The following is a 26,703-nucleotide window of genomic DNA, read 5'->3' on the forward strand; positions in this document are numbered from 1 at the left end:
TGAAGTATTAAGTTGCTGAACAGGCCCCTCAAAATCTCACTAAGCCATGAGCATGTTCTGTATCACCCCCTCCTCCTCCTCCAGGTTTATAGTTGAACTAGTTTCCAAAGACAAATTTAATAGTATTTTTCCCATACTAAAAAGAAGATGATTATTTCCCTTTTATGTGTAATACGTTTTTTTTTACATATGTCCCATTTTTCACACTTTTAGTATGTGTTACTTTCCTAAACATGGTTGAAAATAGAACCTAAATTGTTGAAAAATGATGTGATGTCTGCAGAGTGCTTGGCGTGCAGGGAGCTGATACACAGTAGGTGTTCTTTTTCCCGTCTTTACCAAAGGTTTTTTTTTTCTTCTTCTAGATGTTAGCATAATTGCATTAAATTCTGTGACTATAAATTTAAATATGTCTGTTTAGCTTACTTTAGCTTACTTATTTAGAGTACACATTTACTCAGATTCAATCTAGTTTAATCACATAATTGTTGGAGATGGAGATGATACATAGCAGTCATCCTCCAGCTTTCTGGAGAAAGAAGGAAGTGTTACAAAATGACCTGGTAACCGTCTCAGGTTGGACTTCCTGGGCAGCTACTCTAGATGGAGCTTAGTGAGCAGGGTGTTTATTAAGGGAAACCCTTAGGATCTATATGGGTGCTGGAGGGGAAGGAAACAGCTGGGCGGAGTTAAGAGTCCAGCCACCATGCAGGCTCTGAGACCCCACCAGCTGACTCCATGGATCTCTGGAGCTACCCTGGCCCTGCAGGGTGTTCTGGAGCTGGGACCACGTGGCCAGGCCTGGTTGGTCCTCCAGATGGACCAGTCATCAGGTGTGGATGACCACAGGACATGCCTAAAGGGCTTAATTTAGCAGTGCTCCCTGCTGACAGCATTCCAATCCTCAGCCACAAACCTTCACAGCAGGGATCCAGGTAGCACTTTATAGCAGAATCACCACACTGTAAGAATTGTCCAGAGTGCTCTTGCCATTTGTACCAACACGGGAGTGTGGTGGAGGAAACCCAGGCTCTACAGCTGACTGCTGGGGTAGCTCATGGTAGTAGCCTAATAAACCTGGTTGCCACGACAATGGTTTTTCTTTAACCAACCTCCAAAACAGCATCCAAAGAGCAAAATGGCCTCTGCTCCTGGCTAATACAAAAACTACAGATGCACTTCTTTGATCTCTCCCAATGGAAGCAAAAGTTTTCTATAAATTAAGACTTCGAAGTAGCTAGTGTCCCTAAAGCCACCAGCTCCCCGCATTTGTCCAGCCATGACCAGCACTGTCACGGACTCTGTGTATGTGTTTACTTCTGATGGATTCATTTCCAAGGACTCTACCCACACTTCAGCAGCCACTTGGTTTAATAAAACTATGTGCATTTCTTGGGACTCCATAGGGATGATTTGACTCTAGTCATAGAAGTGAAGTGTTTTTTATATCTATCTAGTTATACGTATGAGGTGTCCCCAGTGTTTCTGTTAGTGGAAGAAGCGGTTCTGAAGAAAATGATTGAATTTATTGGCTGGAAAGAAGGGGATGGAATATTTAACCCAGGTAAGTACAATTAGTTATTGCTTCCATTAAAGCATCTGCAATTTTATTCCTGCCTTAATATGAGGAACAACTCCCTGCAGATTTCCACATGACATGAAGTTAGGTATGAATCATGCTGCTTGGGGAGGATCAAGTTTGTGCCTTTCTCCAGAGTATGATATTTTGTATAAATGCTACAGAAATGACATACATGGCAACAAATGTGATGTCTAAAGTTTTGGATTTATATCCAACACAAGTGAATTTATCTACTGGTGGGAATTTGAAGGGCTATTATACGTTTATCAAGTTTATCAATTCATTTTACTTGAGAAGTTTCCTGAATTGTATTTTGTTTCCCCTACAGTCTTTCTTGGGGACCAGGGAGGAGCACACACTGTCCTTTTATTGATTAGAGACAGAAAGAATATTATTCCTATTAACTGTGGAGACTTGGGTACCAGCCCTACATCCATAGATGGAAGCTTTGAGTTTAGAAAAACTCTGGAATGAGAGAATAGACCAAAACTTCTGGAGTTGGAGCTGAGGACATGTGTAACAGGAATGGGAGGGGGTGCGCCCTTGGTTTTGACAGTCATTTGTCATTAGACAGGTGTGCCCACAGCCGTCCGCGCCTCCCACTGTAGCTGGCACTCTGGGGACAATGACTTTGTTATATCCATATTTCCGTTTTTGTTTTTGCAGGGGGTTCAGTGTCCAATATGTATGCCATGAATTTAGCCAGATACAAGTACTGTCCTGGTATTAAGGAAAAGGGGCTGTCTGGCTTGCCAAGATTAATCCTTTTCACATCTGCAGAGGTAAAAAAAAAATTATTTTTGATATGAGATACAGATTTTATGAAACTGAACATGTCATGGAAGAGGGCTTGTTTGTTTGGGGGCTCCCAAGGGTGCTTTTTGTCAGTATGTAAGTCATGTGCCTATATACAGCGTCGTATTTCATTCCAAAAGAAATTCTGATGCATTTGTGATTGTAAGCCCTGGTCACCCTCTCTTGTGTATCACCTTTATTTAAGATTTATAGTCTGTAACATGTTATTGGAGAAAAGAGAACACTTAATTTCAAAGTGCCACCTCTTTCTGTGAGTCTCTGCTTTGAGTGCCTTATTCATTAGAATTTAGGTGATTGCTACTGATCTCAGCTCTGTCTTCTGCTCCCATTTCCGTGTGAAACTGCACTGAGTGGCTAACATTAGGGCCCTTCAAGGAAAGGGAGATATTCAGTAACAGTGACATCACACAGACACACAAGGGGATGTTACCACAGTCCCCCCACCGAAGTGAGAGGTCAGCCTGTGGGTGAGCGCGCAGGCCCTGGGCTAGGCTGCCTGGGATCAGTTCCTGTCTCCACTGCCTACTCTCTGAGTGACCTGGATAAGTCGATGAATCCCGCTGTAACTCAGTTCCCTAATTTATAAAGATGAGTGCATCAGTTAGCTCTAATATGTAACAGATTGCTCCTCAACCCAGCAGCATGCAATTCTAGCCCTCAAACATGGCCCTCGGGTTTGGGGACAGCCGAGCAGCGCTGGGCTTGCCTGGCCCGTGGCTGCTCTGGGCGTGGCTGGGCCAGGGCTGTCAACAGGGATGCTCCAGCAGGCTGGCCCGCCGTTGTCATGGCAGCGGTGCAGGTGAAAAGCAACACAGAGACACACTGGGCCCCTTGAGTTCTGGGCTCAGAAAACACGTTGTCGTTTTCCCTTCATTTTCTTGGTAAAGTAAGTTGCTTTTAGGAACCCAGACCCAAGAGGTAGGGAAATAGACTTCACCTCTTAAGGAGACTCTCTGCAAAGCTGCCTGGAGAAGGGATTGGATGCAGGGGGCAGTCAACAGTCTGGAGCCATAAAAACGACCCAGCAGCCACATGAGCTTGATTACCACCAGAGATCGAATGAGTTAGAGCAGATAGAGTAGTACTTGGCGCATACTAGACAGAAATGTTAGATCTTTGCAGTGACAGGAGGAGGAGAGGGCTTTCCAGGTGGCGCTAGTGGTAAAGAACCCGCGTGCCAGTGCAGGAGACACAGGAGACCCAGGTTCAATCCCTGGGTCGGGAAGATCCCCTGGAGGAGGAAACGGCAGCCCACTCCGGTATCCTTGCCTGGAGAATCCCATGGGCAGAGGAGCCCGGCAGGTACAGTTGGTGGGGCCGCAGGGTCAGACACAGCTGAGCACCGCAGCACACATGCACTCAGGAGGAGAGGGCGGCCCAGCTGCACCTGCAAGCAGCACAGCTCAAATGCTGTCTTCCTGGGAAAGGGCACTTTCTGCTTTTGCTGTCTGCGGTTCCAGTGGGGGCCTCTGTCCATCCCACCACTGCTTTTTCCCACGCCCCCTCCTGTGCCTCCTGCAGTAATCCTGGGGCTCCTGTCAGACACATGAGATAGGCAAAATCTGACAGCTTTCTGCTAATTCCAACCGGACTTTCCTGTATCTGTTACTCTCTTCCAAGAGCAGAAGTTATCTTATTATCACAAAAGTATCGTCTGCAGAAACCTGACCACCCCCATGTGTTTCCCCTGTCCTGCCTGACCATTGGTTCAGTTCAGTCCCTCAGTCGTGTCCGACTCTTTGCGACCCCATGGACCGCAGCACACCAGGCCTCCCTGTCCATCACCAACTCCCAGAGTTTACCCAAACTCATGTCCATAGAGTCGGTGATGCCATCCAGCCATCTCATCCTCTGTCGTCCCCTTCTCCTCCTGCCCCCAATCCCTCCCAGCATCAGAGTCTTTTCCAGTGAGTCAGCTCTTCGCATGAGGTGACCATTGGTTCGCTCTGCACTAAAGGCAGAGTGGACATTGAGTTGTGGGCAGCTAGGAAGAGTCATCTCCTCTGAGATTCTGAGCTTACCTCACAAGATGTTCTTTCTGTAGCAAAAGAAGGATATTTAGGAATGTGGACTTCTAGGGGAAATGCTTGGTTTCTTGAGATGATGACGGAGTAGAGTTTCCTGCCTGGGTTCCAATCCTCAGTATTTCAGGTGGAGGAACCCTAGGATATCAGAAATGCAGAGTCCCATCTGCCTTTGAATTGCTATGTCCATGCCTGGAAAGGCTGATTAAATAGGGGCCCTGCTGTCAGCACAGTGCTTTTACTTTTGCCTTTTTTCATTCTTCATTTGGTTTAAAAGGTACCAGAGGATCATCCCTGGCTCTCTGGTGGTTAAGACTCTGTGCTTACACTGCAGGGGGAGTGGGTTCAATCCCTGGTCAGGGAACTAAGATCTTACATGCCATGTGGTCTGGCCAAAAATAAATTAATTAAGAATAAATAAATAAAATGTACCAGAGTTCTTTTATGGAATATTTGCCCTGGAAGTGGGGAAGAAATTCTGTGGAAGACTAGAATGAAGATGATGCCTGGGGAAGACCATTAACACAGGTTTAGCTGGCAAATTGGGCATGAAAAGAAATTGAAACTTTGTGGAGTTGTGAAACCAAGAGCTGAGTGTTTTTTAAAATCTCTGTTGGAGATGTGTGTGCAAAAAGAGGCAAAATATATGCCTTGGCTAACGTGCCAGCAGAAGATGAAGCCAGAAAACCAAAGCCAGAAAACTCGACCTGTGTCTCACTTTGCTCAGGCTGCTCTAGCAAAATATAGAGTGTGTGGCCCAAACAACAGACATGTATTTCTCAACAAATCTGGAGGCCGGGACCTCCAGGACCGAGGTGCTGGTAGATTAGTGTCTGGGGAGAGCCCGCTTCCTGGCCTGTGAGCCTCTGTGTGCTCACATGGCTTTTCTTCTGTCCATGCTTGTGGTCAGACTGGGATCTGCCTCCTCCTTCCTACAAGGACACTCATTCCACAGGAGCCTTGCCCTAGTGACCACCAAGCATCCTGCGCATAACACAGTGAACCCCACAGAGCTGTGAGCACACTGCAGCCTTGAGTATGTACGTGTCTACCCCGTCCGTCCACACTCTTTTTTGTAACATCCTTTTTCCTTGCTCTGCCAGAGACCCAGGTCACAGCATGTGTATTATTTTAATAGATATTTCAGTGTCCTCTTTACCACTGCTTACAACACATCAATTCCTTACTTGGTTTAAAGGGGGAATTAAAGCTGTGTTCCCTGAAAGATCCTAAATGCTAATCTTTTCATTATATTCCCCTTGTTTGCTTTCAAGCACTGGCCCGTGGCCCCCTGATTATTTCCCCAGACTGTTCTATTCAGTGGCCTTACTTTTCTAGCCTTTGTGCAGCCCTATATGAACCAGGGCAGCTGTTCCATCTCTGCCTTGCAGAATGTGTGCCCTCACCGCTAAAGGTGTTTTGCATAAGTTCAGGTGTCCACGGTCACTCAGATATTGGCGAAGACTGGGCAGATCATAGCGGAGACCCTATAGCATAGACTGTCAGTGCATTCACGGTAGCCCTGCCTTGCCAGAGGGGACCCGAAGAAAAGGGAATTTTAGGAGAAAAATAATTAAGGTAAAAAACATTTGTAGCTTGATTAGCAGTTAGATATGAATACTAGTGTTAAAGAACCCACCTGCCAATGCAGGAGATATAAGAGATGTGGGTTCGATCCTTGGGTCTGGAAGATCCCCTGGAGGAGGGTGTGGCAGCCCACTCCAGTATTCTTGCCTGGAGAATCCCATGGACAGAGGAGCCTGACGGGCTACCGTCCATGGGGTCGCAAAGAGTTGGACATGACTGAAGCAACTTAGCACATGGGAATTCCTTAAATTTAGAGAAATCTTAGTTTTGTCATTCAAATCATTTTGGAAATCAGCATGAAGTAGTGAATATTGTCTGCCACTCAAAAGCAAGGAGGAAGAAAGCCCTTTTCACTCCCCGGCCAGCAACCAGTTGCCCTGGTTCCTTTCCAGCAGGGTCCAGGCTGCAGGGGGGCGGGGGGGTGGAGGGGCGGTAATGAGGTAACTAGAATACATGTCTCAGGGTCACACCTTCTTAAATTTTGCACTGGAGGTGCCTCCCTCCCTCCGCCCGTTTGGTGGCCCTGCTCTCTCGTGAGGCTGCCCCAGGCTTAGGACCGTCGCAGGCACTGACAGGTGAGCAGGTGCTCTCCAGGAGGTCGTCCAGGATCCCGGCTCTGCCTCTTCAGGAATCAAACCAGCCGTGTGCTCTTGGAGAAGTCCCTATACTTCCTTTTCTTCATTTCCTAAGGCACGACAGTCACGACCCTGCTCTCCCCACCACCTGAAGCTAATCTGAGCACTGCACTAGTCAGCACGTTAGGACTCTGAGTGTCCACAGCACAGCCCATGAGCGCGGAAAACTGCAGTGCTCTGAGAAAATCAAGGTCACGGAGGAAAGCTTTTCTGGAACCAGGAATGAACATTTCCATGCAGTTCTGTCTTTCATGTGGGCACTGGCTGTCTTGTCTTTATAGAAATAAATGTCTGCTGAGAATCGTGCACCTTCTGTGGAACAGTGAAACCCAGGGGGAGACTGGATCTTAGAAGGACTGACTACTCTTCTGCCAGTGAAGGGAGCAGGCATTCTTGTGTCTAAATGCAGCTCTTACTTCTGAACTCCGGCTTCTAGGTTTTTCCTTCCCTTGAAACTAGTCGGTGTATCTGAAGCATCACCTTTTCTTTTTTTTTTTCCCCCTTTCAAGGTTCTTTTCCTCCTCTGATGTTTTCAGATGTTTAGACTTCAGTTTTTCAGACTTTGGAAAAAAAATCTGTCCTTATGCATTTGAGATTGCCATTGGACTCCCAGTTTGCCCAGAGATTCCCCAAAATAGCTCCAGAAGCTGTTCTTATTCCGAGGACAAGTTTTTTATTCAGCAGTTCCATTGATTGGGGATATGTTGCTATTTTTCAGGGCAAAGCAGTGTGATTTTCCTTACTGGCAGATGTCACTGGGGGTGGGCTGCTATTTATCATTATGAAATCAATAGCTGTTTGGTGCCCCCAGTCTCTGGTGAGAAGTAATTCACCTTAGTTGTCACCTTAGCGATGGTGGACTGATGAAGCAAGCAGGGAATTAACTGTGTTTTCATGTACATTATTACTCTTCACTATGCATGTGTTCTTGTAACAACCTGGAATGAATGCATCCTACAGGCATTTTGAATGTGTCCTATTCGATATTTGGAAATTAATCTTTTTAGGATGATGTCATTTCTCCTGATGGTGTTACTTCGGCATGTATTTTTATAGAGTTAAAAAAAGAGCTCTCCATAAAACTCTCTTGACAAAAGAGGGGAAAAATTACCACATTTGAGGGAATATATCAAGTTAAGTGTGAAGGCATGACTACTCCTTTAATGTATTCATACCTACAAATTAAATTACTAAGGTTTTTTTGGTCCAATAATGTCCTTTAGCACCTTCAGTTTTCCTGGCATGAAAAAGAATTAACTGACCGCCTGTCCACATTGATGTATAAAGAGAAACATCTCCAGTGTTTGAGTGCTAATTATTTTATAGGATTTATGTAGAGAAAAAAGGCCCAACAATCCAGAGTATGTACTACTATTTGCCAATAAAAAACAGACGAGACCTCATTCCAAAGCCAGCTCTCAGCCTCATTCCTGCCAGAGCTATATCGCATAGTGTATCTGTAAGTTAGTGTTACTTCTTAAAATTTTATTTTGTTTATTTACTTTTTGGCTGCACCACGTGGCGTTTGGGATCTTAGTTCTCCAACCAGAGATTGAACCTGTGCCCCCTGCAGTGGAAGCACAGAGTCTTAACCACTGGGCCACCAGGAAAATCCCAAACTTTTTAGTTTCGTTATGGTGATTTTAGCCACATTCCCTTGTGTCTAATTTCAGTCTTATAGTCAGAATTAAACGAGACTAGTCAAGGATCTGATCAGCATGTATAACTCATTGCTTGCTCTTGAAAACAGCTTTTTCTGTGGTCTGTGATTAAAGTTTTTGAGACAGAGTCTTGATCACCCCTTAGAGGGATTTTGAGTCAGCAGTGGACTAGATTCTGTTTCCATTAACACTGAGTTTTATTAGAAGCATCAAGAGAAACTTTTCTTCAGTGTCACGGAAAACAACCACGTTAAGTGACCGAGTTTGTTCATACACCAGGCTCTGCCAATTGTTTACATGTATTAACCATTTTAACCCCATGACAAGCAGATGGAGGAGGCACCCATATAGCCACTTTATAGATTAGCAAATTGAGGCTCGGAGGGTCTTTGCTCAAGGGTCCATATCTGTAGGGGAAAACTTGGAATTAAATCTTGGCTTCTCTGATCCCAAGGGAAGTCAGTGTTTGTAACCACCATACTGAAGAGTTCAACCGAGTGCTTTTTATGTTTGAAGGCAATGCTATTCCAGAGGTTGGGCTCAGCCGTGCGGGCTCACCCGTGCAGCTGATAAGCAGTACCTTTCTCATGCCGTGTACCCGTGTCTGTCTCTCCCCCTCACCTCTGAACGTAGTGTCATTACTCCATGAAGAAGTCTGCTTCCTTTCTTGGGATTGGTGCTGAGAACGTGTGCTTTGTGGAGACAGATGGAAGGTAATGGGCACAGGATCCAGAAGCCTGGCTGGGGCAGTGGCGGCGGGTGGAGGGGGATTGATACCATTTACAAAGCTGTCCCACGTCTGTTCACTGCTAAGTGTGACTGTCACAAATCTGTTCTCTCAGAGGTAAGATGATACCTGAGGAGCTGGAGAAGCGCGTGCAGGAGGCCAAGAAAGAGGTGCGTGGGCAAGGTGAGGGAGGGAGGGAGGGGAAATGTGTGTGTGGGCATGAGAGAGCGGACGCGGGCAGCGGCAGGCCCCCGCTGTGCGTCAGGGAGAGGAGGGCCTCTTAGGGTGGACGGAGGGAGCGCATCTGCAGAGGTGCTGTGCCCGGTGCTTACTCCTTGCGTTCTGTGGAGCTTCTCGAATGTGCTCATTCCCAGGGGGCTGGAGCCTGTTGAAACACTGTCACCCTGTACCCGGTTCTTGCCTAGAATAAGCTTCAGAAGCTTGTTCTGGCCTCTCTTGCTGCTCTACAGCTCCCGACTCTGAGGATGCTTCAGGCCAAACCACTTACCTCTGGGCTGCATTCAGGATGGTTTCTGACTTCTTGATCACACGATCTTCCCAGGTTGTTTCCACCTGAAGCCCATCCGTAACTATCACCTCCTGTTGGGTCTGAACCTAGTATTTCCGCTCTGGCAGACTGTCCTCTCTTCCTTGGCTTCCAGAATGTTTGAAAGCTGGCCTGCCCATTGCTGGGGGAGGCAAAGCATGGCCCTGGTCACCTACTCTACTGCAGCAAAGCCTGGCCCGGATATCTGCTTTATTTTTAAGCCTGTCATCAGCCATCTTGCTTCTTGGGCCAAACTCCTGATGGATCAGGTACAGCCACTCCTATGCATCCTTTTTTTCCCTGGAAGCCCCGCGGCCAGCGAAGCTTCAGACCCTACTCCCATCACTTCCGAATAGGCAGCAACAGCGTCAGGTGTGTTCAGATTTTGAGCTGTGATAGAAGTTTCTCTGTCCTCAGAGGGCTTCACACTGAGGGATGGGTTCTTTTATTTTTATTTTTTAAGTTTTAACATTACATTTCTGTTTTTCTGTTCTTATACTCTTTATAATTTTTTAACTTCTCCAGAATTCACCTTATCTGGAGCATGCTCGATCACTGTATTTGGTTTGATATTCTCTATTTAAAAGTTCTGCTTTTATTGCAGATGTACTGGCTTCTGGTATGCATCCTTAGATCTGTGTTTTTAGAACATTCCATTGACAAATGGATTTGATAGTTGTCTTGTGGTACAGGTTATCCAATTTCTTTATCCACTTGAGTAAAATTCTGCATTGAAACCTGTTTGTTCTGCTGTGGACTACAGATGTCACCTTCAGCTTTATCTATTTTTTAAAAATCTAATTGTATCTTTTTCTACAGAAGCTCCTATCAAAAGGAACTTATGTTGTTCATGCTTGTTGGCGGGGAATGTTGACTCTGCTTTTTGTATGGTTCATATGAGTCCTTCCTGCCTTCACCCTTCCCTTTCTTTCTTTCTCTCTCTCTATTTTTCTTTCTTGAATTTTAAATTTTTCATTATGGAAACTTTTAAATATATATAAAACTAATATAATGCGATTATACATACAGGTCATGCGACTTTCACCATCATTAACTTTTGCTCCCATTTCCTCCCAATACCGCTGGATCATTCTGAAGCATATCCTACACATTATGACATTTGATCTACAAATAATTCAGTATATTGGTAAAAGATACTTTCTCTTAAAAAAAAAAAAAACCCATAACACACTTATAAGAAAGAATAAGCTCTTACCATCATCCAGAATTCACTCATTAGATTTCCTCCCATTGTCCTTTATAAAAAATAGCTGGTGGTCTGAATAAGGATTCATATGAAGTCCATGTGTTGCGTTTGGTTGCTTTATCACCTAAATGTTTTCCCACCTCCAGCCTTCTTTTCTTTTATCCCCCCTGCAAGCGATCCATTGGAGAAACTAAGTCCTTTGTCCTGTAGAGTTTGCCACATTGTAGATTTTGTCAATTCCATTGAGAATTTGACTTTAAGTGTTCCTAGGACTGATGCTAAAGCTGAAACTGCAATACTTTGGCCACCTCATGCGACGAGTTGACTCACTGGAAAAGACTCTGATGCTGGGAAAGGTTGGGGGCGGGAGGAGAAGGGGACGACGGAGAATGAGATGGCTGGATGGCATCACCGACTCGATGGACATGAGTTTGAGTGAACTCCGGGAGTTGGTGATGGACAGGGAGGCCTGGCGTGCTGTGATTCATGGGGTCGCGGAGAGTCGGACACGACTGAGCGACTGAACTGAACTGAACTGAACTGATACCTCTCCATCTGTTTTCTGTGTTTTCTGTTTGGCTGTTAGATATTGAGACTTGGGGAGACTCAGGTTGGGATTTTTTCCAGGAAGACTTTCTGGGTGGCGTTTTGCCCTTTAGTCAGCAGGCATCTTGGGCCCCCTTTTGCGATAACATTATTAGTCTGTCTGTCATGGAACCCTGCATCAGCCTCTCACCCCACGGCCTTTGCTGCCATATGTCATCACTGTCTAGACCCACTATTTCGTTAGTGATGTTCTAGCTAACTCTCTCATTCCTTCCTTTAGTGGCAGGCCTATTATCAGAGACATTTTTGCTCCTTCATCCCTATTTAGTTACCCTGAGGAACAGTTTGAACAAGCCAAGATAGAATCAATGTTTTATTTTTCCCCTTACTTACCAATTTTCACAATAGTGAGTGAATTACCAAACATCCTGAAAGACAGCCAAACAGTTTTTTCTTTTTAAAGTATCATGAAGAACTCTTCTTCTAACATACTGGATGGATTTTATTCCACAGTAGTCATTATTATTTTCATCGTTCAAATTTCTGTTTGTTTTGACAACAAAAGTCCATGAAAGGGGCATATCTAAAGCTGAAAACTTGAAAAGGGAAGTGTTTAAAAAGTAAGAATTGCTTTAGGCACATTTGAAAATAGGGCAACAGGGTTAGAGTTGGTCTGCCTCGGTTTCCTTTCATCAGCTGAAACCTGAGCTTGGATTCACTGAAGACAGATCTTGCAACCATTCTGAGATCTCCATACCTCATGAATAGTTTCTTTTTCTCAGTTCTTCAGACCTAGTTTTTTTTGGTTTCAAACTTTTAATTTGTGCCATTACAGAGGTAGCAGATAGTACATCAACTCTGTTTTTCTTCTGGGATTCAATTCCCTGACCAACCACAATCAATTTTTTTAATTGATTGAGCTATGACCTTTACCCTGATGCCATTATAAAGATGGTGAAAGCCACAGAAGCAGCAGAGGTTCTAAGTGCTTATTTAAAAACAAAAGAGGACTAATATGATCACTGAATAAGTGGAGGTATTTTTGTGTATGAGTATTTGAAATGACAAACTTTGTTAGAGAATTCAGCTGATTGGCAACACACAATCAATATTATTTTCACTGAGTTTTCTCATTAATAGCATGAGATATGAGAAAGGGGAAAAAACATGGAAGGTTAAATCCAGATTACATTACAAAAGTTTAATTTCTGGGTCTTGTATTTGTAGCTAGATTGTTAAAAGGGTGAGGAAAACTCATTAATGGGTTATAATAGCTAGCACAGATATTTTTCACAATTGTCAGGATGTCATAGAGTTTATAAGGAAAGCCCCAGCATTAAAGACACCTTCAATGGTTTTAGTAAATTACTTTTTCTGTTGCTTTCAATGACTGATGTAAATTTGGTCGCATTTCATTTAGGTCATGGGCATGATAAAGACATAATCCGTTGGTAGTTGATTACAGGACAGAAGCCCTGAAGCCCGTGGTTCCCAGGGGCTCTGTCAGCCACAGGCCCTGCTCCTAAGAGGCTCAGCGGGCTGGGTTCCGCGGGTCACGGCCACCTCCCCACACGGCAGGTGGATCCTGTGCATCTCAGCCTGGAGGTGTGGGCTCAGCGTCCTTGCTCTGGATGGCCTCCATCTAGAAGCCAGGAAGTCACGTCTTTCTGTCAAAGGTCAGCTAAATTGGAATGAATCTGGTTCAAGCCGAACACCCCTGTTGTTAAATGGGACATAAACTATAAGAACAAGTGTCTTTCAAGATAAAATTGAGGGGAAAAGGACTCATCCGAAAATGACTTTGGCAAGTAAGCATTGTTGTCCCTGACTCCTGGTGCTCTGGATCAGGATTCTGCTTTCACTCCCCACCCTCATCTTGGTCTGCAGATTTTCCCCTCAAGGCACTTGCACAGGGAGAAGCACACCCCTGCCAGCACGCTGGGATGGCTCTATCTGGAAAGAGCCTCGTGTGCTCTCTTCTTTGTGGCTGCCATAAAACCTCTCACGGGGCCAGGGCGCCTGGAGTTAGCATTCCTGTCCCACATTCTCCCTTTCCTCGCATTTCTCACGGTACCTGCTCTCTCTGCAAGATGCAGCTGTGGGCTAGATGGGGAGGAATAATCGTGGCAGAAAGACACAGGTCCTCTTCTCCAGCACAGTCTAATAATTTTCTCTATCACAGCTCTCATTTGGGGAGTGCATCCCAGTGAGGTCACCATATCCCCTCTATCACCAGATTTGTCCCCCACACATTCCTTGCTTTGTAGCTACACTTTCTTCACCAGGTGACAAGCAGACAGGCCTGGGAGGCCTGCCCCTGGGGCTGTGGTCTGTCTCCCAGGCCTGCTCCTTCTTGTTTTGGAGGCGCTAAGGGGCCCCCCATGAGTCTCCCTGGGAAGGAGTTAGGAATCACACAGCAAGCCATTTTGCCATGGCAGTTGAGCTTATTCACTTTCTTCCTTTTTTAAGTGATTTATTTACTTGGCAGCACCAAGTCGTCGTTGCTAGTTTATTCACTTTCTATCTGGGAAAGCAAGAGAAGACTTAAGAAAGAAAATGAGAGTAGAGAGAACAAGGAGGCATGTGGAGTTGGGACAAAGGAGTCTGTTATCATGGCATTTTCTATTTTCCTAAGCTACTTGTATGGCAGCCCACTCCAGTATTTTTGCCTGGAGAATCCCATGGACAGAGGAGCCTGGCCGGCTATGGTTCGCAGGGTTGCAAAGAGTCAGACACAACTGAAGTGACTTATCGTATCAGGCAGAGGCCATGTGATGGAGAATGTAAACACACTCACTCAAAGAATGTCTGTCTCCAAAGAAACCAGATAAATGTCCAGATGTATGATCCCTGTGTTTACCGGCCTGCTGTGGCACGGATTCTGTGGTCGCGATGACGGTTCCTGAACTCTGACGTGTGGGTGCTTCTCGCAGGGCACAGCTCCATTCCTTGTGTGTGCCACGTCTGGTACCACGGTGCTGGGGGCCTTCGATCCTCTGGATGAGATCGCGGACATCTGCGAGAGGCACGGCCTCTGGCTCCATGTAGACGTAAGTTTACCCATTGCGCTCGTCTGTCAAACTGGGTAGCTTTTCTGCAGCTTTGGTGGGAAGTTTTTCATACTCTCAGGAGCTGGATGTGAGCTCTCCAACTATTTGTATCTAAATATACGTATATTTCTAATTGGGACGTCCTAGGTGGCTCAGTGGTAAAGGATCCACCTGCCAATGCAGGAGACACAAGAAATGTGTGTCTTCCTGATCCCTGGGTCGGTAAGATCCCCTGGAGAATGGAAATGGAAACCCACCCCTGTATTCTTGCCTGAAAAATTCCATGGAAAGAGGAGCCTAGTGGGCTGCAGTCCATAGGGTCGCAAAGAGTCAGACACGACTGAGCGACTGAGCACAAGCAAGAATATTTCTAATTAGGGGAGATAAACATGTCACATCCTGTTAGGTAATAAGGAAGAAGATACCCAAGACTCGATGGGTATTTTGTCTTAGCTTTCCAGGTTTCCTCTTATTTCCTCTTCTCTCCTGGATAATTTCCTTGAATCTACTGTCATTAGGACAACACAGTATAGGGGACCACTTCCACACTGTGGAGTCGAGAGGCTGATTTAGGATTCAAACCTGCCTCCCCTTCATTGTGACCCCAGCTCGTTGGGTTTTGGTTTCATTTGTAAAGAAGGAAATAAATGCCTGATGTGGTCAGTAAAGGATCTTTTAGCTCTAATGTTCTGTGATTCCAGTCAGCTGGAAAATGCCAAAAGCTGCATAGTGGCACTGCATGCCGTAATTCAAACAGCTTTTATCTGGATCTATCATAGATAGCTGGAGAAGGCAATGGCAACCCACTCCAGTACTCTTGCCTGGAAAATCCCATGGACGGAGGAGGCTGCAGTCCATGGGGTCGTGAAGAGTCGGACACAACTGAGCGGCTTCACTTTCATTTTTCACTTTCAAGCACTGGAGAAGGAAATGGCAACCCACTCCAGTGTTCTTGCCTGGAGAATCCCAGGGACGGAGGAGCTTGGTTGACTGCCATCTATGGGGCCACACAGAGTCGGACACGACTGAAGTGACTTAACAGCAACAGCATCATAGATAGCTATTGGAGAGTGATTGGGATAACATATATTCTTTATAATTTTCTAACTTAAAGGGTTGGCCTTTTTGTGTGGTTAGTTCTGTAGGTCCTGGGGTTGCTCATAATATTGTTTTCCTTAATTAAAAGTAACTTAAAATTCTACTTATTCAGGGTCAAAAAATTGAGTTCAGCTGGTTAAAATGCTTGTTGAGCTTTATGACTTTCTTTGTGTGTGGATGACACCAGCAGTCAATTAGTTTGATTCAGCCTGGTAGAAAGAACCATTGAACCCGAAGATGAGACTTCAGGGAACTTTCCTGCAGTGAGTGAGTGGTTCATACCTTCCTTATCAGACAAAGAAATGACAATATTTTTGACTCACTGAACATTTATTTGGGGCATACACCTACACCTAATTTTATAGTTTGGATGATTGAAAGTAAGGTTTCTATGATATAATATCAAAAGAATTTTTTAGCAACTCAAAGCTTTCATTGAATGTATACTAATATTTGGTAAAAGCAGCAGCAGTCATATGAAGCTCACTAGAGTTACAGGCTTGATTAGGATGCAAATGGCAATATGTCAGGTAAATTATTTGTGACTTCCTTCAATGAGATTGTAGGATTTGTATCTGTTCACATTTCAACTTATATATTATTGATTTTTATAGACTTAGAAGTATAATACATTATGTCCTGAAAGATAATACAAAGTGAGTACTTTTGTGATTGTGGAAATAGGGGAAAAATCAAATATATGAGCAGTTATACTTAAACATTCTACTCTCATAAAAGAAACATCAAATATGGATTATATAGTTTATGTAAAACAGAATAACTATAGCAGTTTCCAAATTGGGAATGATGTTAAGAGATTTATGGAGCTTAGAAAGAATTGTGATTGATAAGATGTGAATGAAAACCTCTCTAGATTTTTTAAAAATCAGAGGTTGAATTTTTTAAGAAAACCCCCAGGGACGGGGGAGCCTGGCGGGCTTCCATCTGTGGGGTCGCACAGAGTCGGACATGACTGAAGCGTCTTAGCAGCAGCAGCAGCAGAATTTGAACCATGAAAATTGTTCTGTTTGCATGTTTGTAGTATTAGATTAAATTTGACAACTATTTGTGTGACTTATTAAAGAAATTGGCTCTAACACTGTGACAATACTCACCCGCTAATATTACAGACATCATTCTGTTAATGACATTTTAAAAATTTTATTTATTTTTGGCTGTGCTGGATCTTTGTTGCTCCCCCTGGGCTTTCTCTAGTTGCGGCAGCTGGGGCTCCTCTTCACTGCTGTGTGCAGGCTTCTCGTTGCAGTGGCTTCTCCTGTTGCAGAGCACAGGCTGTGGCACACGGGCTTAGCTACTCCACACACGTGGGATCTTCCCAGACCAGAGACTGAACCCGAGTCCTCTGAATTCTTAACCACTGGACCAACAGGGAAGTCCCTTGAAAAAATTATATGCAGAAGCATGTAGCTTTTCTTGAAGAAACTTCTTATACCAAGTTTATTAATTTGAAATATAAAAAATTAATAACATTACAGTGATAACTTTGGCCTGTTTGAAGTTTTCTAGAGGGTATTTTAAAGATCCCTTAAAATATTAAAAACTGGTATTTACTTGGGATTCTTTTTAAAAATGAAATCAGGATTGGTTGTTCTGCATTTTCCTTAAAACCATGTTGGCCTGCATGTACACCGTATCTTATTATTTCAAAGATACACATATTTTGTTTACATCTTTAATATACCTAATTGGTATGTTGATGTCATATTTTTTTCTTTCTCAGCAGTCCACAAAAATTGGTTCCCTTGTATTTGATAGTGTCTGAAATTTGGTTAATCACGATGCATTTTTAAACAACTGAATAAGAAAAACCTTAGCCGTATTGAAAGTTTTGGCTGTGAGAGCCAGGGTTATTGCAGCCTCTGCATGAGACCAGGATTTCAGGGCTAGTCCAGCTCTTCTCTGAAGCAGAGGCTGCGGCCACTGCAAATCCTCACCCTCCCAGCCACACTTCCTGCAATGTCTCACGTGCGTTCCATCCCAAATCCTCGTCCTGGAGAAGGTGGCAAACACTACACTTAAAATCGGGGGCTCTAGGAACTGCCGTCTTTCCATTCCACCCTGCCTCCACTTCCCTCTCAAGATTAGCCCTACAATTTAAAATTATTAACTAGTTACTTAAAGAGAAAAACATAGTCAAACAGTACCTGTGGCACCTAACTCAGAGGTCCATAGTGACATCCATTGGTTTGATGTTGCTGAGAGCTTTGAAATGAGGAAGTTACAGAGTGAAACCAGTATAAGTAGGACACGGGCATCGGGGTGTTGTGTTTGTCCTTAGTTCTTTTGAGGAATGCATTTGTGGCTGAGCTGTTTCTAACCCTGCCAGTACTGTGCTATGCTTAGTTGCTCAGCCATGTCCAACTGTTTGAGACACTATGGACTGTAGCCCGTCAGATTCCTCTGTCCATGGGGATTCTCCAGGCAAGAATACTGGAGTGGGTTGCCATGCCCTCCTCCAGGGGATCTTCCCAACCCAGGGATCGAACTCAGGTCTCCCACATTGCAAGTGGATTCTTTACTGTCTGAGCCACCAGGGAAGCCCCCAAACATGCCTAACCACCCTGTAAACCAGTGAATGGATGCCTTGAAAGAGCTCCTGAGATTTTAAAACTGCAGTCCAGCTCACTAAGATGGGCAGAACATTGTCTGCTTCTTGAGGAGGAGGAAGAGGCAGCGGGCAGTGCCGGAGGCAGCAGGGAGGGCAGCTGTGTGAGCTGGGCAGACAGGGTGAGAGCAGGGGCTGTGGCTGAACTTTCCTGAGTAACCCTTTCCTTCCCCTAGTCACCACTGGCAGGCTGTCAAGAAGGTGAAGGACAAATCTGCAGACGAATGGATAAGAAAGCTTTGGTACATATACACAATGGAGTATTACTCAGCCATTAAAAAGAATGCATTTGAACCAGTTCTAATGAGGTGGATGAAACTAGAGCCTATTATACAGAGTGAAGTAAGCCAGAAAGAAAAACACCAATACAATATACTAACGCATATATATGGAATTTAGAAAGATGCAAATGATAACCCTGTATACGAGACAGCAAAAGAGACACAGATGTATAGAACAGTCTTTGGGACTCTGTGGGAGAGGGTGAGGGTGGGATGGTTTGGGAGAATGGCATTGAAACATGTATATTATCATATGTGAAATGAATCGCCAGTTCAGGGTCGATGCATGTTACAGGATGTTCGGGGCTGGTATGCAGGGATGACCCAGAGGGAGGATAAGGGGAGGAGGGAGGTGGGAGGGGGGTTTGGGAGGGGGAACTCATGTACACCCGGGGCGGATTCATGTCAATGTATGGCAAAACCAACCAATATAATATTGTAAAATAATTAGCCTCTAATAAAAAATAAATAAACACATTTGGAATGTTTACTTCTATAAAAACACCATAAAATATCTATTTTATTTTATTGTGCAAAAAAAAAAAGGTGAAGGACAAGAGAATTGAGAAAAGCAGGCAACTTAGAGATCAGGGTGTGTAAGAGAAGTGAAAGAACCTAATATGTAAGTGATTTTCACTTTTGAGAGGGTCAAGTTCTTAAAACTCAGGCCTGGGGGGCCTCAATTAGCAGGTTCAGATCAAGTTTTCCCAGAGGCTGAGGGCAGTTGCCTCCACAGCTCAGCCCTGGTCACACATGGTCCGTCATGAATGACAGTGGGCAGGGACAAGGGGGCTTGACTGGCAATCCTGATCATCAGTCCCTCATCTGGGAATCTCGAGGAAGTGCCTGTGCACCAGTTTTGGCCCACAAACCTTTGGGAACTTCTGGGGTCATTGGAGAGTCTAGTCCAGGAAAGCAGGGCTGGAACATGAGGCAGTCGAGGTTCCTTAGGGTTCATTGGGCAGATAATTGTTTTAAGCAGAGGAGGGGAGAGCTGAGTACAAGGAGAGGAGAGCTGAGAATAAGGAGGGGAGAGCTGAGAATAAGGAAAGGAAAGGAAATCCCACAGTCAGTAGGCCTGGAGTTGGGGAGGAAGAATCAGTGTGAGAAATAAGAACGTCAGTTTGGTACTTGAAAACTTAATGAGACATTCACTCCCAGGGCCATGTAAGAGCCCAGCTCTGCAAGTGAGCTCCTCCTTAAGGGTGCACCCTGGGTGACTCTCTCTGCTGCCCCTGGGCCAGCCCTGAACGAGAAGGCTGTTCTTAAGGTCACTCTTTGCTGTCCACCAGTGAGCTCAGCTTTTGTGAACGTGGAGACCTCCCATTTCCTTCCTCCTTCACATCCATGGGGCACACAGTCTTGTCATTTCTCTCCATATGATATTGGGCTCTTTCTTAACTTTTGTTGGAGTTGTCAACATTGAAGGACTATTGTATACTTTAGAGTCTAAGATTTTAGAATTTTGTCTTTTGTCCACAGGCAACTCAATGAGTTTCTTACCAGTCTCTTTATAATGTGGGGATTGAATTCCTAATTGTCCATGGAGACCCACCTATTGCAATGAGGCTCAGATCACCTGAGCAGAGCTGGTGATCAAAATTTCCCCCAGTCCATTGGGAACTCAAACCAGGGCTCTGTGACAACCTAGATGGGTGGGATGGGGTGGGAGGTGGGCGGGAGGCTCAAGAGGGAGGGAACATATGTGCACCTATGGCTGATCCATGTTGATGCATGGCAGGAACCAACACACATGGCAATTATCCTTCAGTTAAAAATAAATAAAAAAAATTCCTGACTCCATACTGGTTGACACTGACTTACAGTATCCGATGACAACTGTCTGGTGAGCAAATAGCACTGAAATCACGTGGTTTGGGTTCTGTCACTGTCTCAACAGGCTTCTTGGGGTGGTTCAGCCTTGCTGTCCAGGAAGCACCGCAGGCTCCTGCAGGGTATCCACAGGTAAGCGTGGTTTCCCAGGCCCGGTGCCTTTTCTTCAGGCAAGGGGATCTCTCTGGACTCTGTCCACTTAGGTGACATTTTGATAATAGGCCCCAAACTAAGTAATTGTTTTGCTTTAAAAAAAAAAAATCCCCAAACAACAAACTCCCCAAACCACTCACACCAGGAGTGCTTTGGAGCGCTGACTTGGACATGAGTACTGAATGCACCTGCAGTTGGTCAGAGCATTCTTCCCAGCAGAAGAAGCTGAGTCTCCCCTCCTCACCCTGTTTTTCCCTCTGTTTAACGTAACAGAGCTGATTCTGTGGCGTGGAACCCACACAAGATGTTGATGGCCGGGATTCAGTGCTGCGCTTTCCTCGTCAAAGACAAATCTGTGAGTTTTCCTCTGGTGGCCTTTGGGCTTGGAGAGGGGTGGATTCAGATTTGCATTTTTGCTTGAGTTTTGTGCCTTAGGCCAGAGGTAGATGACAGTCCTTGGTAAGTGTTGATGGCATCAAATGGAAAGATGGGCCCAGATAAAAGCTGGAGCACTTCAGCTCAGGTAACCTGTGTTTGATTTAGGTGTTAGATAATCTCATTAGTTACAGCTAAATGGTCTCTCTCGCCCTCTTTGGGGTTGTATTTTAAAGCTCAGTTTTAAACGTTGCCAAAATTTTTTTTTCCCCTTGATTAAGTCTGGGATTTAAGTTATCTTGAAACTTTTCCTCCCTGAGAAAGGAGAGCAGATGTGTGTCACACATTAAATTGAATGCTTAATATACTTAGCTGGGGCTTAACAGCCCATTTTTATGGGAAGATGTTGGTTCAGGGCTGATCTCAAACCCTGATTTACTAGAGGATTGTTTGTCTCAAGTGATTGGTACTTAGCTTCTGTTGGAACGCTGGGGAGTGCTGGAGACTGGTCTGGATCGCTGTAAAGGCTGAGGTTCCTCTTGGTTAGAGGTGAAAACCCTCTGCTTTCTGTGGGTTAAATAAGGATCCTTGTGGGCCGTGGCCCAGGCTGGGAAGTGCTGCCTCATTGTTAGAAATGCCTCCTCAAGATCTGCGTGCAGCATGTGGGTGATCTTCCTCAGCCATCTGTTTACATCTTTTTCTTAGGGGACTCCCTTTGCCAACGCTAAAGTCATTTTCTCTTTTTAAGGAATTTTATTTCAAACGACAACCATATTTAAAATCTGAAGTCTCATCTTGTCTGCGTCACAACTTTCTTTAAGAAAATATTTTGTGGTATTTGCGTGTCAGTGAGCGCCCTTTGTGTTTTGAGATGACCAGAGAGAATGCTCATCAGAAACTATGAACAGATTCTGCATCTCGGGAATATGAATCTATTCCTTCATGTTTTATTAGATTGGCTACTCTGGACTGTGTTCAGTGCCATTTAACTTTTATTAACTTAAGTTTTTAAATAATAGCATGACTGCATGTTATAACTGGAAGGTAGTTTAAGTTTACTGTACTATTTATGAACCAAAGAATATATTCAACTTGCCTACAATTACATATATAGGACATGAAAGAGTTAGGAGTAAATCAGGTTTTCCTGTGGTCCAGATATAAGAGCAAAAATCCTATGCCGAGCATCCTTCAAGTACCAGGCATTTTACATCTGCTTTCTCCCTCAGCCAGTCATCCAAATGACTTCTTTATCTGTTAGTGTGATGCTCTCAGGAGTGAAAAATTTAGACCCCAAATTTTACGACTCTTCTTTTAAATAACTTTCTAGCTTTTATAAATTTTTCTTGTTGAATGATATTTGGAGTGATTTAGCCAAGAATTGATTTACATTCATGTCCTTGAGGCAATTTAAAATTTTCTGGATCATCTAACTCTGTAACAGTGGTTAAAATTTTTTTGCTGGAGAATTCATTCCTGGATCTCAATGCAAACTATAGTCCCCATGTCTAGTCACATGGCAGGGATTAAGAAGTTAGGAAAATTGTGTTCATGGTGCAGAGAATGCAGCACTTTCAAAAGTTGCCCTTTTTTGATGAAAGACAGTTTTCGGATTAACTGGAATGCAGAGCTGAGCCGTGAGGTATGGGCTGGGAGTTTTCTCCCCCTTTTGTACCTGGTTTCTGCCTCTGCTGTTCGCTCGCACTTTCACTCGTTCTCCCACCACCAGCTGCTTCCTGCATAGATCAGGCACAGTACTGCTGCTGGGCTTAGAAACAGATGTGTTCCCCATAGTCTAAGGGCATATGATCTCACAGAAGAGACAGTGAACAGTGTGCCTGCCTGTTGAATTGATTACTAATTTGGAAAGTGCTCTGAAGGCTGTGTCGGACATAGTTAATTATGTATTCACCAACCATCATGATCTCCCTTCTCTCCCCTGATGCTCATCTAACCAGCCCCCCTGACAGCTAAGAGTCACCCTATGACGCAGATATGATTCGGGGAAAATGTGAAACAATTGTTTTGGTTTCTGAGAGAGTTGGTGTACACAAGAGGAGAGCCTTCTTTCCCCTTTTCTACCATGAATGCAGAAACAGTGTTGTATCAGACCATGATGTAGGGAGCTCTGACAGCCACGTTGTAGCCATGAGGTGATGACCCTAAATTAAAAGGTGACAAGCACAGAAGAGCAGAACAGAAAAGGGGAAAGCCTTGGTCTTGGATGACATTGTATTCACTTTGGAAGTGCCCACTTCCAGAGTTTTTGTGATATGAGGTACAAGTAAGTATCCTTATTGCTATTATTAATAATAAAACTTCTTCCACCAGGTAATCTATTACTTGACGCTGAATGTCCTGGTATCTGAGACAGAAAACAGTATGTTACTCATGCTATAAAGCAGACCTGAGAGGTTCCAGAGGGAAGAAACAGTATATGCAAAGTCTTTAAGAAATGAGGGTCCTTCTTTTTTTTTCTTCTTAATTTTAAAAACTGAAAGAGGTTCATTGAACAATGAATAATGCTAAAATTGGCATGAGATGAGACCAAAAGATTAGGCAGTGGATGGATCATGCTAGGTCTTAGAAGCCATTTTAACAATTTTATATTCAATGTTTAGAACAGTGTTTGATGCTTTTGAACTGTGGTGTTGGAGAAGACTCTTGAGAGTCCCTTGGACTGCAAGGAGATCCAACCAGTCCATTCTAAAGGAGATCAAACCTGGGTGTTCATTGGAAGGACTGATGCTAAAGCTGAAACTGCAATACTTTGGCCACCTCATGCGACGAGTTGACTCACTGGAAAAGACTCTGATGCTGGGAAAGGTTGGGGGCGGGAGGAGAAGGGGACGACAGAGAATGAGATGGCTGGATGGCATCACCGACTCAATGGACATGAGTTTGAGTGAACTCCGGGAGTTGGTGATAGACAGGGAGGCCTGGCGGGCTGTGATTCATGGGGTCGCAAAGAGTCGGACACGACTGAGCGACTGAACTGAACTGAACTGAAGAATTTTAAAAACAAAGAGTAATCAGGAAAGATTTCCATTTAAGACAGTAATTTGGAATGGAACAGAATAGATATAAGAAGAGAAAAGGCTTGCAGTACCCAAACAAGAGCTGATGGTAGGGTAGATGGGAAAATGTGATAAAATTCAAGATGTATTTCAGCTACCCACTAGACCAGACTGAACTCCCAGTTATATATGGGACACGAGGAGGAAGCGGGTGTCGTGGTGGACTCCCTGATGAGTGACGCAGCCACTAAGTGAATGGTCCTGTGTAAGGGAGAAAGGGCTGAAGGGAGAGAAGATGCTAGAGGGAAATGTCTCAACTTCAGCATGGGCTATGTCACATTTGAGATTCCGGTGAGGGATGCAAATGAAGGTGTCATGTAGGCAGCTGACATATGGATTCAAAGCTTGGAAAAGAGTTCTGGATTGGAAAACTAAATTAGGGATTGTTGAATGTAGGTGATGCTTGAGATCAGAGTGGAAGGGCTTGCCTTAGGGGGAGCTTTGGAGTGAGAAGAGGATGGAGATCTTAGACCCCAAAAACTTCAGAATCTGAGTTTGGAATAGAAGAAGAGGAACCCACAGTGAGAGAAATTTGAGCTGGAGTGGCCAGGGAGACAGTAGGAGGGCTAGGAAAGGGTGATGATAAGCTTTATTGCCTTGGTCCTAACCCAAGGGACTTCCCTTGTGGCTCAGTTGGTAAACAATATGACTGCAGTGCGGGAGACCACGGTTCCATCTCTGGTTTGGGAAGATTCCCTGGAGAAGGGAAGGGCAGCCCACTCCATTATTCTTGCCTGGAGAATCCCATGGACAGAGGAGTCTGGCAGGCTACAGTTCATGGGGTGGCAAGAGTCAGACATGACTTAGCGACTAAACCACCACAACCCAACCCAAGGCTTGAGCGTACCTCTAGCAGGTAATCGACAAATAGCTATTTTAATTTGGACTTACTTCTCCAGTTAACGGAAGGGGGTAATTCTAGTTAAAGAAAATTGCAAATTACTTAGTAGCATACTTCTGTTAAGGGAAAAACTGATACCCTAATTTGCACCCTCAGAGCCGTAACATTCACAGTGCTCGTTTCCTGATTGACTGGCTTGTAGTGTTTGCATTTTTAATTTCCTGTATCTGTAAAGGAGCCTGCCCCCGAAACGAAGCAGAGCTGTTACTGTCCAAGTTGTACTGTCACTGGCACTCTGCATGATAGCGATAAAAAGAAAGTCAGGGGTTTAAAAAAATCTGTGATGATAAATAGGTTGACTTTAGATGTAGATGCTGGATCTACATGGTGGTTGTGTATCAAGGACAATTTTGACGCTTTGATCTGAAATAAAAGGCATATTCTAAGAGTCAGCTGCATAGATGGAGAAAAATCTTGGTATTGGCTTTTTGATTTTTAGGTTTATTGGGAGAATTTTTCGTGTAAAAAAATCTGACAGTTATATGAAGATACGAAACATGATAATCAGATGACTTTTTGAGTATGAATTATTCCTGTCTGTTTCAACTTATCATTGCCATCCAGTACCAACTCACAAGGACTTCCTGTTTAATCTAGCAGCTATAGATGGTTAAAGGGATACTTTTTTTCTTAAAAAAATCTATGTAGATAATAAGGATTTTTTAAATGTCTATTTTTATGTTTATTTCAGAAGTAATTCACATTTATCATATACCAGAATCAGAAAATTCAGATAGGGAGAAACATGAAGAAAAAGATGCTCTTTACAAATATCTGAAGATGCATATTTTATTATGCATATTGATATATTTAAATGTGGGTCTTCCCAGGTAGAACTAGTGGTAAAGAACCCGCCTGCCAAAGCCTGAGATGTAAGAGACACAGTTTGATCCCTAGGTCAGGAAAATCCCCTGGAGAAGGACATGGCAACCCGCTCCAGTATTCTTGCCTGGAGAATCTCATGGACAGAGGAGCCTGGTGGGCTACACACCATAGGGTCTCAGAGAGTTGGACACAACTATAAGTGATTTAGCATGCACACATATTTAAATATATACATGTATTTACCTAATATAAAAACATATTTTGATTTTAGCATGCCTGTTCTCTTTCACAGAAGTGTGAATATTTCTCCATGTCAATCTGCATTCTGTACATTTTCCATAGCTGCACAGTGTTCTATCATTTTGATATTTGATAATTAACTGGACTACCTCCTTTCAGCTCAGTTCAGTTCAGTTCAGTCGCTCAGTCGTGTCCGACTCTTTGCGATTCCATGAATCACAGCACGCCAGGCCTCCCTGTCCATCACCAACTCCGGGAGTTCACTCAGACTCACGTCCATCGAGTCGGTGATGCCATCCAGCCATCTCATTCTCTGTCATCCCCTTCTCCTCCCGCCCCCAATCCCTCCTAGCATCAGAATCTTTTCCAGTGAGTCAACTCGTCGCATGAGGTGGCCAAAGTATTGCAGTTTCAGTTTTAGCATCAGTCCTTCCAATGAACACCCAGGATTGATCTCACCACTGACCAACTAGATTGTTTCGATTTGGAGCTAATATAGATATGACTGCTCCCTTTGAAGCTAACTCTTTGTGCATATTTTCCGTTTTCCCCTATGAACAGATTCCTAGAAGTCAGAGTTGTGATCATCTTTCATGATGTTTTCTTATACTTTGTTTCCTAATTTTCCATCTAAAAAATAGCTTGCTTTCTCCCTAGCAGAGTATGAGCAGGCATATGTGTCTGCGTGTTAGCCTTTGACATTGCAAGAGGTTTTAGCTTTGTTGATTTGATAGACAAGACATTTGTACACCCATACTTACAGACATATGACCATTTTCCTTCTCATTTTATGCAATGATGTACTATACCTCGTTCTCAGGGATCTTTAGCTGGAAATATTGACATGCAGTGCTGGGTTTCCTAGGTTTCAGATGTGAGGCCTTGGGGGTAGGCTTGCAGTTCTTTTCCTTT

At 44.1% G+C, this 26,703-nt stretch overlaps 1 protein-coding gene across 5 annotated transcripts in view; it reads left to right on the forward strand.

Annotated features, from left to right (window-relative positions):
• Positions 1-26,703, forward strand: part of GADL1 (GAD like acidic amino acid decarboxylase 1) — a 380,197-nt gene that overhangs the window by 229,367 nt on the left and 124,127 nt on the right. For 4 of the 5 annotated variants that reach the window (XM_088831973.1, XM_088831974.1, XM_055414756.2 and 1 more), the window contains 7 exons: positions 1,458-1,564; positions 2,249-2,364; positions 8,939-9,018; positions 9,148-9,202; positions 14,266-14,382; positions 20,288-20,352; positions 20,647-20,728. In XM_088831973.1, coding sequence (XP_088688099.1) covers positions 1,458-1,564; positions 2,249-2,364; positions 8,939-9,018; positions 9,148-9,202; positions 14,266-14,382; positions 20,288-20,352; positions 20,647-20,728 — 622 coding nt within the window. Of the gene's footprint in view, positions 1-1,457; positions 1,565-2,248; positions 2,365-8,938; positions 9,019-9,147; positions 9,203-14,265; positions 14,383-18,282; positions 18,561-20,287; positions 20,353-20,646; positions 20,729-26,703 lie in introns of those variants that run through there. The other variant, XM_088831972.1, reaches the window with a different exon arrangement.

This window comes from Moschus berezovskii, chromosome 24 (assembly GCF_049115385.1).
Source record: "Moschus berezovskii isolate FMDL1 chromosome 24, NW_MosBer_1.0, whole genome shotgun sequence".
Lineage (NCBI taxonomy): Eukaryota > Metazoa > Chordata > Mammalia > Artiodactyla > Moschidae > Moschus > Moschus berezovskii.